General features: G+C 37.2%; 2 protein-coding genes and 1 long non-coding RNA gene across 5 annotated transcripts in view; 2 read left to right on the top strand and 1 right to left on the bottom strand.

Annotated features, from left to right (window-relative positions):
- Positions 1–5731, top strand: part of LOC135112672 (probable enoyl-CoA hydratase) — a 16993-nt gene extending 11262 nt beyond the window's left edge. For 2 of the 3 annotated variants that reach the window (XM_064027315.1, XM_064027313.1), the window contains exons 6-8: positions 286–440; positions 2664–2824; positions 3676–3904. In XM_064027315.1, the coding sequence (XP_063883385.1) occupies positions 286–440; positions 2664–2824; positions 3676–3774 (415 nt within the window). In that variant the 3' untranslated portion in view covers positions 3775–3904. Of the gene's footprint in view, positions 1–285; positions 441–2663; positions 2825–3675; positions 3905–5169 lie in introns of those variants that run through there. The other variant, XM_064027314.1, reaches the window with a different exon arrangement.
- On the bottom strand, positions 1968–8575 carry LOC135112674 (uncharacterized). Its single transcript, XR_010274526.1, has 2 exons — positions 8051–8575; positions 1968–2450 (listed from the first exon to the last, which is right to left on the bottom strand). It is a non-coding gene; the product is annotated as an uncharacterized LOC135112674 (long non-coding RNA).
- Positions 6081–12500, top strand: part of LOC135112670 (neuronal acetylcholine receptor subunit alpha-7-like) — an 11914-nt gene continuing 5494 nt past the window's right edge. Inside the window, exons 1-3 of the mRNA XM_064027309.1 lie at positions 6081–6676; positions 7741–7925; positions 9200–9309. Of these exons, the coding sequence (XP_063883379.1) occupies positions 6613–6676; positions 7741–7925; positions 9200–9309 (359 nt within the window). The 5' untranslated portion in view covers positions 6081–6612. The remainder of the gene's footprint in view (positions 6677–7740; positions 7926–9199; positions 9310–12500) is intronic.

Here is a 12500-nt window from a genome sequence, read left to right as displayed (position 1 = left end):
ATATGGAAATACAGAAGCAGGCAGGCAGTTCCAGAGTTTACCAGAGACGTATCAAGAGATGTATAGAGGTTTTAAGGGTTAAACCTTTGTTAATCTGGGAAAACCACTTATTTGGGATGGTTGTATAACCAAGCATACCAAAGTATTGATGGTCAACCTGTATAAAACTGTTCATGCTGTTATTGAGCAATATCCTTTTTTTGTCATGTCAGGTGAAAAGTTTGCAAGAAAATGGTTCTGATACAACTTAGCATTATAATTTAGAAACCCATTTGCTTTCTATAGATTTGGTGTTCCATTGATTGATGGAGGAACAGTCCGCCTACCTGCAATTGTTGGTGTGGGTCGGGCCCTTGACCTCATCCTCACAGGCAGAGCTATCAAGGCAAAGGAGGCATTAGAGTGGGGCATTGCCAGTCGCCTTGTGGCTTGTGGCACAGGTAAGTGCCTTCCTTCCTTGGATAGAATGATAATAACTAATGTTTACATATAGTAACTGAAGTCACTGCACAATTACCATACAAGTACTTAAAAATAGTTGGCTGCCAGTCCTTATTCATGTGTATTACAGCTTAGTATAATATTGGTGGGTCTAAAGTATTTAACATTCCAAACACTATGATGTTACTGATGATCCCAGGAAAGACTGCTTGGCTGGGTATAGCAATATAATAATAGGCTGTGCAGTCCAGTGCCATGCACTATACAGTTCTCAACAAAAAGATTTAGTGTCCCAAGTAAAACTGAGATATTTTAGTAAGTTTTGTTCATTGTATATTTGAGGTTAATATGTGAGACATGAAGTTATGGCACCTGCATGACATGGCACCATACATGATGTCCATGTATGGAGCATGCTTCACATGTCTGGGGGGTTCCACTCATACCACTCCTTTAGACAGGGTAGAATCAAAAGTTTTTCATCTCATCAACTCCTCTCCTCAGACTGACTGTCTTCAGCCCCTTTCTTATTGCTGCAATGTTGCATCTCTAGCTCTCTTCTACCACTATTTTCATGGTAATTGTTCTGATCTTGCTAACTGCATGCCTCCCCTCCTCCCATGGCCTCATTGCCCAAGACTTTCTTCTTTCTCTCATTCTTGTTCTGTCCACCTCCCTAATGCAAGAGTTAATCAGTATTCTCAATCATTCATCCCTTTCTCTAGTAAACTCTGGAACTCCCTACCTACTTCTGTACTTTCACCTTCTTATGACTTGAATTCCTCCAAGAGGGAGGTTTCAAGACATTTATCCTTCAGGTTTTGACTACCGCTTCGGACTATTTGGGGACCAGCATCTCTTCTTTTTGCCAGTGTCCCTCCTACATAATAAAAAAAAAAAAAAAATCATGACAGCATCAGTGTTCCATCTTGGAGCTAGCCAGCATCTTAGATGCTTGGTGGCATCTACCAAGACTGGCTTTGTGATATTTCTGCTGTACAAAGGCCTGCAAAAATTTCTGTAGTTATGAGAACAGGTGTTATGAGAGACTTGCCAGGACAGGCAAAGGAATGTGTGCTGAAATGGCATGGACATAATGAGAGAATGGTGGATGATAGGTTGGTGAAGAAGATATTAAGATTAGTGTGAGAGGTGTGAACTTGTGAGTTAGACCACATGAGAGATGGACAGATAGTGCAAAAGAGGCCTTAAAGGGAAAAGGACTGACACTGGAACTTGATAGAATGATTGTTTTTGACAGAAGTGAAAGAATAACAGTTGAGTGTGTAAGGAATGATGTGTCCCTGAGACCCCTGAGAGAGGTGCCACTCATTGATAGTTCCACACCAGTGGGGGCAGTTGGGTGTGGTAAGGGAGAATACTAGATATGAAGGGGCCTTGTTCTGGACCAAACTGTCCAAGCTGTGCAACTGATCCCTTCTCTCTTGGGGGCCAAGGGACTAAAAGGATGGTGTGAATATGAAAGTTGTGTGCCTTTTTTTTTTTTTTTTATGTGTGTGTGTGTGTGTGTGTGTGTGTGTGTGTGTGTGTGTGTGTGTGTGTGTGTGTGTGACAGTTGTATGATGATATGTATGACAGGTTTAGCATGTCCTCTACCAGTTGAAACTGCACAGATGAAATAGCTCAAATGATTGCTTTGAAGGAGGTAGGCTGCAAAACCATGGAAATAAATTACTTGTTTTGTCTAACAAACTTGACTATGTCATGGTGGTGTGCATGTCATAGGAAGCAAAATAATGGCTTGCTGCATGTTCTCATGGACACTTACCGAGTACTGGTTTATCTTATTTCTTTCATCCCTTTTACTGGGAAACTCAGGAACTCGGTTTCTGTTCTTGCCTAGAACCTTTCCAAAAGATGGGTATGAAGATGCCTCAGAATCTTAAGTTTGTTATCTTATGGTTTCCTTCCTCCTGTTTTAATTTGGGAATGCCTCCATGAAATTTTTTTTTTAGTTAATTTTTATCCTAGCCCAGTCTCCCTGAAACCTAAAAGAAAGTGAAATAAATCTCATTAGAGGTGTTGTCTATCATATTTCAACAAAAACATCTTTAGTGATTACTTTATACATAATTGTTTCTACCTTACCACTGGCCATTGTAATGAAATTTATAATTGAGAGATATTCACAACACTGATTAGAATGGTATCATGTGTTTACATAAATAGTCTATCCATGTGTATTTCTGATTCTTCTTCAGCTATAGGCCAAGCAGTCAAACTGGCACAAGAGCTGCTCAAGTTTCCCCAAGAATGCATGTTGGCTGATAGGACATCAGTGTATAATGCTGTATTCAGTGCCAAGTCGCTACAAGAGGCCTTGCAATTTGAGCATGAGAATGGGTGTCCTGTAATTTTAAAGGTAAGTGGCCTCTCTCTCTCTCTCTCTCTCTCTCTCTCTCTCTCTCTCTCTCTCTCTCTCTCTCTCTCTCTCTCTCTCTCTCTCTCTCTCTCTCTCTCTAACAAATAAAAGATATGATTTCATATTATTTTATATAGAGTTTAAATCTGAATAGTGCTTGATTCTGCTATTTATAGAGAGAGAGAGAGAGAGAGAGAGAGAGAGAGAGAGAGAGAGAGAGAGAGAGAGAGAGAGAGAGAGAGAGAGAGAGAGAGAGAGAGAGAGAGAGAGAGAGAGAGAGAGAGAGAGAGAGAGAGAGTGCATTATCGTGATCATGATAGTGATATCAGGTTATTGGTTATCTGATAATTATTTTTCCTGCATTATCAATTTATTGGTATCACTGATACTTTTGGTTCCAAACCAGTGATAATTTATAATTTTGGATTTTGGAATATGAGCATGTTGAAGTTTTAAATTTTCAAAATTAAATGTTGTTATTTTACTTAAAACAGTACATTTCTTTAGTGGAGAGACAGGATAAACATTGAAATTGAATTTTTTCCTAAGTTTTCTAAGATAAAGATAAAAATAAAGATTTGGATTTATCAGTCTTTTTACTTAAAATATCAGTATCATTATCACTAGTATTGGAATTTTGGATTTATTAATTTATCAGGCAACAAATTTATTGCCAGTTATCAAAATTATCACTATCAATGTACTGGTTATTGTGATCATTTTTTTCATTATTGTATCCAGCTATATATATATATATATATATATATATATATATATATATATATATATATATATATATATATATAAAGAGGGAGGGAGAGAGAGAAATAAATAACTTAACATCATTCCAGGAGTCTGTGCAGGGAGCAAAGAAATTCATTGGAGGAGTTGGGCGACATGGTAAATTTAATCTGCATAATCAACCAGATCCTGCCAAATCAAAGCTCTGAGAGAAATTCCTTGCTGGAGGGTGATCTTTTAAAATAGGTACCAGAATAATTGTATTTTTGTGTATGTGATTGAATCAGTAAATTGTTAATATACATATAAAAGATCAATAAATAGATAAAATATTTGCAATTTCACGTGTTGTGCAGTGTCTGACCTCTAAATTTTCCCTTGTCATGAAATGATGCTGAATGAATGAAGGATTATATATAAGTGATGCTGAATGAATGAAGGATTATATGTAAGATGCTGCAACAACATTGTCATATAGCAAGAATGAATTAAGTTATGCTTTGGATAATTCTTCCCTATGTAAGGTACATAATTTATGAGTATTTAGGAAGAAATAGATTTTCAGTACTTATAGAGTGTAACACAAGTTTCTGCTAGAGATAAAATTACAATTTATTATGTCAAAAATGTTTAATGCACATAAGCATTTTGAGGCTTTGTTTAACCATGTTATGGAATTAAAGTGTGGGTGGGCAACATATTCACAGTGGCTGGGCAGCATCCTTGGCATGGTGTGGGATGTCCCTTGGTGAAGTTGTGAATCTGTAGAGAAACACTAGTCTGCATACCCCACCATAGAGTAAGTATATGGCTTTGGTGGAAGTTTTTTTTTTTTTCTCAAACTTATGCAATACAATGTAAATGTGGTTACTCATTGTCTTAGCAGGAAATCACAAGTGATTAACTGACAATCAGCTGATTTGCCTTGGCAGACATGGTACCATGTAGCCTGTCATCTTATTTATTGTTAATTACTGCCATGCTATCCTTGTGTAGCTAATGTTTACTGGTAAATCACCTGTCCAGTAATTACTCATCTTGTTATGGAATACTGTAATGGTCCAAAACTTGTGGAAATCACAATGGAATAATTCACATGTTCACTAAGGGACATCTCACATTGTGCCACGGATGTTGTCCAGCCATTCGGAATGTGTCACCCACTTACACTTGAATTTCATAACATGGCCTCAAAATGCAAATGTGCATAGAACATTTTTTACTTAGAATAAATTCACCATTGCAGATACTTGTGTTACATCCTATATAATGAGTGGAAAGAGCACATTCAGGATAAATTCACCATTGCAGATACTTGTGTTACACCCTATATAATGAATGGAAAGAGCACATTCAGAATAAATTCGCCATTGCAGATACTTGTGTTACACCCTATATAATGAGTGGAAAGAGCACATTCAGGAACTTGAGATGAATATCATTTAATTTAGTTATCTAGAGTTTATTCACTGAGGGAAACAATAACATAGAATTTCCTTCTTTTGGGGCATTGATTTTCTTCAACAAAAGAATTACAGATAAAAAAGAATTAATGTATAATAACTGCCAAAAATTTTTTTTGGTTGATGACAACTTAATTATAGTGACAGCCAGTGACAATAGAACCAGTGGACAATTCAGCCAGTGGACATTTCAACCAGTGGACAACTGAACCAGTGGATAATTCAGCCCATGAACAATTCAGCCAGTAAACAATTCAACCAGTAGACAATTCAGTCTGAAAAATTCAGCCAGTGAACAAATGAACCAGTGAACAATTCAACCAGTGACAAATGAACCAGTGGACAATTCAGTTTCTGAACAATTCAGCCTGTGAACAATTCAGCCAGTGAACAATTCAACCAGTGGACAGCTGAACCAGTGGACAATTCAACCAGTGAACAATTAAAAAAGTGGACAACTAAATCAATGGAAAATTCAGCCAGACCTTTTATTTAGAAAGTTCGGTTTTCACTGGTTCAATTGTCCACTGGCTTAGTTGTCCACTGGTTCAGTTGTCCACTGGATCCATTATCCACTGGTTGAATTGTCACTGGTTCAGTTGTCCACTGTTTGAATCATCCAAAAGCATGATGATGAATATGGTAATGATGATGATAATAATTATGAAGGAGCTACAGAAAACAAGTCAATGGTGAAATTTCCACTCACTAAATTGGTTATGTCATATATATATATATATATATATATATATATATATATATATATATATATATATATATATATATATATATATATTATATATATATAACTGCAGAACCTATGGCAATGCCTGACAGAAATTAAAATTATTTCTCGCAAAGTTAATGGGTACGTTTCACTATAATATATATATATATATATATATATATATATATATATATATATATATATATATATATATATATATATATATATATATACGATTGATTATGATTTGCACTTTAAATTCATTTGACTAGGTTGAGCAAGAGGCCATTGGCCTGAGGCGCCAGCAGAACTTGTAATCCGAGCGGGTCCACCCCCATGCACGTTAGCCTCGTGGCCTACCACTCCGCCGCCCCTTCGATCCTCTTCACCATGTCAACACGACTGAGACCAATAAGACAATTCTTAAGTGCCTTTAAGGGCAACAGTAATGATATTGTCAAATTTGATTCCAATAGATTACGATTTTTCATTCTTTAGGACAGATTTCATAAGCTACAAAGTGCGGAATTGCTTGGGCGAAGTGTATCAAAGAGTGAGCCTGCTTTGGCACTAAAGCATAGAAAAGCTATCGAAAATTGTCGATCATGATCCAGATCAAAGGGGCTGTGTTATCACACTACTCGCTAGGACATAGAGATGGGGATGGGGGAGTGGATGATGTGGCAGGCAAGAGGCGGTGCCTGGTCGCGCCGCCCCCGACATCTGAGCCGTGATGGTGTCCGCTGCCTGTCGGTTGTTACCGCGGTCCCCAGCCAGGCCTCAGTACCCACTCACTCACAGACCCATTTAACACGCAGGGGATCGTACTGTGTCCCTGTGGGTGACGTGCGGCAGCGATGGTCGCGCAGCGGTTGTTGGTGGTGGTGATAACAGCAGCGGCGCTTCAACAAGTTCTTGCAGGTATATTGAAGAAACCACATCTGTGGTACGCAAAATTTTCCTCTCTAAATTGTCATTAAGTTGAATAACATCCAAGGATAAAATCGTATCTACTCATATTTATGTGATACCTCTAGTAGATTAATTGTATTGATCTTAATCTTGATGATACAGGTGGCTCGGATCACTCCTAAGCCAGGTCTATGGATCGGCAACTCCTGTAGAAAAAAAAAAAAAAAAAAAAAAGACCAGCATCCTCTATACTAATTGTTCCTACATTTGGCACGCCACATTCTCTCAGAAACTTTCACCGCCTCAATCATTCTTTCATTCGTCTTTCTACACAGTCCCAGCAGCAACACCATCCACTCCCTCCCTGTCTTCTCACTCTCTTTCCTATCATGTCCTAACTCAGTCGGAATCACTTGGATCATCTCAATGATATCTCTGGCATACTTCACACACTCCAGTACCACATGCTCCACTGCCTCATCTTCTCCTATGACACATCTGGCACACTTTGCTGCGGGACTCAGACCATCTGTAATTCCTTGCATTCACATCCATACACTGTTCCCTAGATCACCGCCCAGGCTTTCATTATACCACCTTTCATACATCGTGGCCTCTTTCTCCTTGTACCATTCCTGGGTTCTCATTTTTTCCATCTCATTCTTCCATTCATTCAGTCTCACACATTTCACTTCTCTATCTCATTCTTCCATTTTCTCACATCCCATTCAGTTCCCACTCTGCCTCCTCTTGTCACCATCCATTCACACTAATTTTTATTCCTCCCAGCCATTCTCATCCACTCACACAAATTGTAATCCATTTCTATGTCATTATCACGTACCTCTTCCTCCATGTACTTCCTTTTTCAGTAGTTAACATCCGGGTTACACTGGCAATATTTATGACTACAGCTTCCTTCACTATTGTATGCACCCAATATTCTATGAAAGCAAAATAAGAAGCCCTAAGCCTTACAAATAGCCTGGAACTAGAGCGCCTGCAGGAACGGGAAATCCCATTGTAAACTTGAATTAAGGTTACGATCAACTTGTTCTGCGCCGACGCTGCAGACGGCCAACAGAATCTCACGCCGGAGGAGCGCCTGAAGAAAAAGCTGTTGGAAGGTTATGACAAGACCACATTGCCGCAGCGTGAGAACAATGGTACTACCACCGTGCATATGGCCGTGCAAATTCAGGGCACGTGGATCGAAGAGGACAAGCAAGTCATCCATATCAACGCTTGGTTCTTGCAGGTGAGTGTAGTAATGGTTAGTGGAGTGGTGTCGTGGTGAGCTTTACTGATTGTATAATAAGCGCATATCATACTACCACTTGTATTGTCGATCTTTCTATAAAGTGGGAGGCAAGCGTACTGTACCATGCTATTGTCAGATGCCCGGGTTGTAGCTTGAATCCTTTGTCGAGTAGTGTTGACAGTCAAAAGTAAAAGTCCAAGATGGCGCTGGGTTTTATATATGTGACGCCCCTGATCATTGAAATATCTTTCAAATACGTGTTTATTATTGATACATGGAGACCTAAGCTAGTGAGATTTTGTTTGTAAACTACCATGTTTTTACCGGAACCAATCACGTTTTGTTTTTATGTTGTAGATTAGAATTTGTTATTAATATTCACCGAAATTACTTTATTTATTTATTTTATTTATTTAATTATCTTATTTTATTTTAATTATTTATTTATTATTTTTGCTTTTTATTTATTTATTTATATATATTTTCCTATCTTGTCCAATACCTACTGTAAACTTACCTTTATGATCTTTCGTAGCCATAGCTGTGCTTATAACATCATACCATACAATACAAAGTGAATAAATAACCAGTATAAATAAAATTAAAATGAAGTTGGTTGAGGATTATCCATGTCTTGTTACAGAGCTTCGCTGCCGACCCACCCTGGCCGCAATTTGCATTTCTTTCTGTAATGCAGATACATTGTTGGCAATTCAAGCAGTACAAGATACATAAAAAAAAAAAAAAAAAAAAAAAAAAAAATGGGGAAAATTGAATTATCTGCTTATGGCCAGTTCACACAGGCAAATTCCAGCAAAATGTCATCAGAATTGTCAGCAGTAGACACCAAGATGGTGCCCTCTAGCAAGGATTTACGGCCACCTGTGGCTGCTTGTGGCTTAGTTTCTTGGTGCAAGAATGTCAATTGCCAGTTTGAGAAAAAAACAGTTATTGTTGTGCTTACCAATTCAAGTCTGATATGAAACCTAATGCATCACTTGTGTTGTTTACGGCAGCCACAAGAACTTTCAGCCCTCAATCTTGCCCAAGAACACTGTCCCCCAATATAACCTGGTCTTGAGGATAAGACACATCATCACTTGGGTCCAACTTTAACCTTTGTAAATAAAAAAATAATAAGTTTAAAAAGTTTTACCAAGATATAATTATTACTTGTGATTAGAAAATATAAAACTGCATCAGTAGATTGTGCTCTAGTGTGATAGGTACTTCTGTTATACAATTGTAATGATGATGATGATCGTCAACAGACTTGGATAGATCCTCGCCTCACGTGGGACCATAAGGACTATGGTGGCTTGAAAAATGTACATTTCGGGGACCACGAAGTGTGGCAGCCTGGCATCGTCCTCTATAACAAGTGAGTCACACACCCACAAGCTGTATAATGTAGTGTTGGTCGCAGTCCTACCCGAATTTCAGTCACTGTGAACTCTGAGCACTTTCCACTGGGGGAATGGCTGGCCAAACTTTGAGACCAGTTGATGAATTTGGGTGAATAAAACAAAATAGCCAAATAATTAACTTGTTTAGTAGTATGTATATAAATATTTACCTGTTTGCTTGTCTGCTGTGTACCTGCTGGCCAAATCACTATTCACTTTCAATCATTAATCCATTTGATTAACTGTTTATTTTGTATCAGACAGTATTTACTTTCATTTCTCTTATTAACTTTTAAACATTTTATTTTTAGTTGTTCTGATTTTGTATGCTGAAACCTATCACAAATTGGTTTTATCCATTTTGAGTCATTATCTCAGAATGTGAAAGACCATGATATTGGGCAGGGTTGTGGAGAGGAAGATTGTAGATTAAAAAGCAGTGTCTGAAAACCACATGGTGACCATCACTATTCCAGAATAACCAAAAATCTCAAAAGAAAATTAGTTGAGTGAATGAACAAAATTTTATCAAACTAGATGTATTGAATAGTGTGTCTTTGGTTGCACTTTTCCAGACTATTAGGGTCCCTTTCACCTCATACTAAAGACCAGATCCTCCTGTTGGATCTTAATTGACAAGCTGGTGGTGCATGACCTACAAACAGAAGAATCCTCAGCTCACACTAGTCTTTATGTCTATTTGGAGATTCCTAATTGTGGGGTGATGGTTGTAGAATTTGTCCAACCAATCATTTATGAAGCCAGTGGGTTATCAAAAAAGATGTTATTTTGTTCTAGAAAAATAATGCTGCCGTCTCAGGAGTGCATCTCATTTGTCTAGGGTAAGACAAATGCCCTAGAACAAAAAAAAAAAATACTTACAACCCTTAAACACAAATCTTGGCTGAATTCCACCTAGTACCCACTGTTTTATGATTCTGGGTAGGTAGGTGCCCAAGTGTCTTGGTACCTTTGTAATTCTGGAAATAGGCCATGTCTCCCTGTTCTCTCCATCAGTTTTGGCACTGAACACAATTTTTGGGATTATTTAACCTAACCTAACAATTTTTTTATTATTTTGTTCCCTACATTTGACATGCATTGTGTACTTTGGCTTCCCCTACACATGAAGCATGCATCACCCAAGAAGGATGTAGGATATATTTGTGGAGGAGTGCTGGCTTCCCATGCAGATGAAGCATACATCACCCAAGAAAGATGTAGGATATATTTGTAGAGAAGAGTGCTGTTTAAGTTTTTTAACATATTTTTTTAATGTTTGTAATTTTCAGGATAACTAGTCATGCTGTCCTTCAATATTTTTAATGAACTTTTTGGTGGATGTCTCTATCATAAATTATTATAAATAAAATTACAGAGGTTGTATTAATTCTAACAAATATTTGTATCAGTATTTTTCAACATTTTCTCACTTTTAGATGTGAAACATTCAGGGTAATTAATAGTGCACAAAAAGAAAGAGTTTGTATTTATGGCAACATTTCTTAAAGAAGCCTGAGGTGCCAGTAAATGCTGCATATACAGCATATGTGTTTCTGCAGATATTGCCAGAGGTGAAAGTACAGGTTATTCTAAATAGAAAATGATCTATGCACATATGCATTTTAAGGTGCTGTTTAGCTGTGGCATGAAATTCAAGTATGGCCTGGCAACAGATACAATGGCCATGTCAGATGGGTATCCATAGCAAGGATCTGAAATTGTGAATATAATTCAGTCATGATTTCTACAAGTTTTGGGGCTTTACATTATCCAATGATGAGATGAGTGACAACAATGGACCAATACCGATTATCAGTAAACATTACACAATGATGGTATGGGTGTAAAAAATGACAAATAAAATAATAGGCTGTGTGGCACCAAGCACTGTCTGGGCAGAGAGTAGGAAGGAATGAGATTAGCAGCAAATTAGCTGATTGTTAGTCAGATCTCACAGTTTCCCTCTGAGACACTGACAGTGAACATGTTCAGATCATATTAAATAACTTGTAATGTGGAGTGTGTGGAAAGTGTGTTTCTCTGCCATGGTTACTCATCTGGCCCATCTGTTGTATCTGTCACCTGGCCACACTTGAATTTCATACCATGGAACAACACCTCAAAATGTATATGTGCATAGAACAATTTCAATTTAGAATAAACTGTACTTTCACCTCTGGCAATATCTGCAGAAACTCATGTTACACCCTGTATGATGGCAAAGTGTCAGTTTTCCTTGCAAGAGATCCAAAAGTATTGAAATGATACTTCCACTTAAATTTATGTTGTTAATACATTTTAGCATGATAATGGAATACAATTAACACATACAGCACTGGCCAGATGTAGAGCTCAGATATGTGCTAGTGTTGGCTGATTTTCAATTACTAATTTTTTTGCCTAAATTGTCTTCAAATAACATGAAATTAAGATAGAATACTACTTGACAACAATTTATAATAAAAATCAGGCTTATAATGCTAATCTGTTATGCTGTTGTAATATTTCACATGCAGCAAGGCAACTCTTCAATCTCCTTTTGTGTTAATTTCCTTCTGTGAAGCGCCATGCCGTTAGCTTAAGATCAGGGAAGTGCATAGGCCAAGGACAAGCATCACTATATTAACAGGATGAGGTAAATTTAGTGTGTTTTTCCCTCTCTTTCCATAGTTTACATTTTTCATTTATATTATGAAAATATTCTTTATCATTATATATATATATATATATATATATATATATATATATATATATATATATATATATATATATATATATATATATTACTGTATTTATATGCCTCATGAATTTCCTATATCTCAAAAAATAGATTGTGATTGGAGAAACCACTAAAATTTGACATAAATGGGTCACCAAAGCCTTAAACAAAACATGAAAATAACATATCATCAGCACTCTTTGAAGGACTTGGCAGTATAGCAAGATTACAAAAGAGTGTGTGTCAACCTATGACAGCAAGAGTATGTGGTGTACAGCAAGCTGTTCAACTTGGCACAAATGCATACAATAGTTCCTGTCTAATGGTGATATTTGGAAACCACTCAGCTCACTGGGGCTAATTTGTTAGGAAGTGATTACTAAGTTTTTACTACAGTTACTGTTGTGATGCTAAATTAATGCTGTTGACGGTTAAGCATGTAAT

The sequence above is a fragment of the Scylla paramamosain genome, chromosome 24 (assembly GCF_035594125.1).
Source record: "Scylla paramamosain isolate STU-SP2022 chromosome 24, ASM3559412v1, whole genome shotgun sequence".
NCBI classification, from domain to species: Eukaryota; Metazoa; Arthropoda; class Malacostraca; order Decapoda; family Portunidae; genus Scylla; species Scylla paramamosain.
The sequence above is the reverse complement of the archived record's forward strand: the minus strand, read 5'-3'. Positions and strand labels throughout refer to the sequence as shown.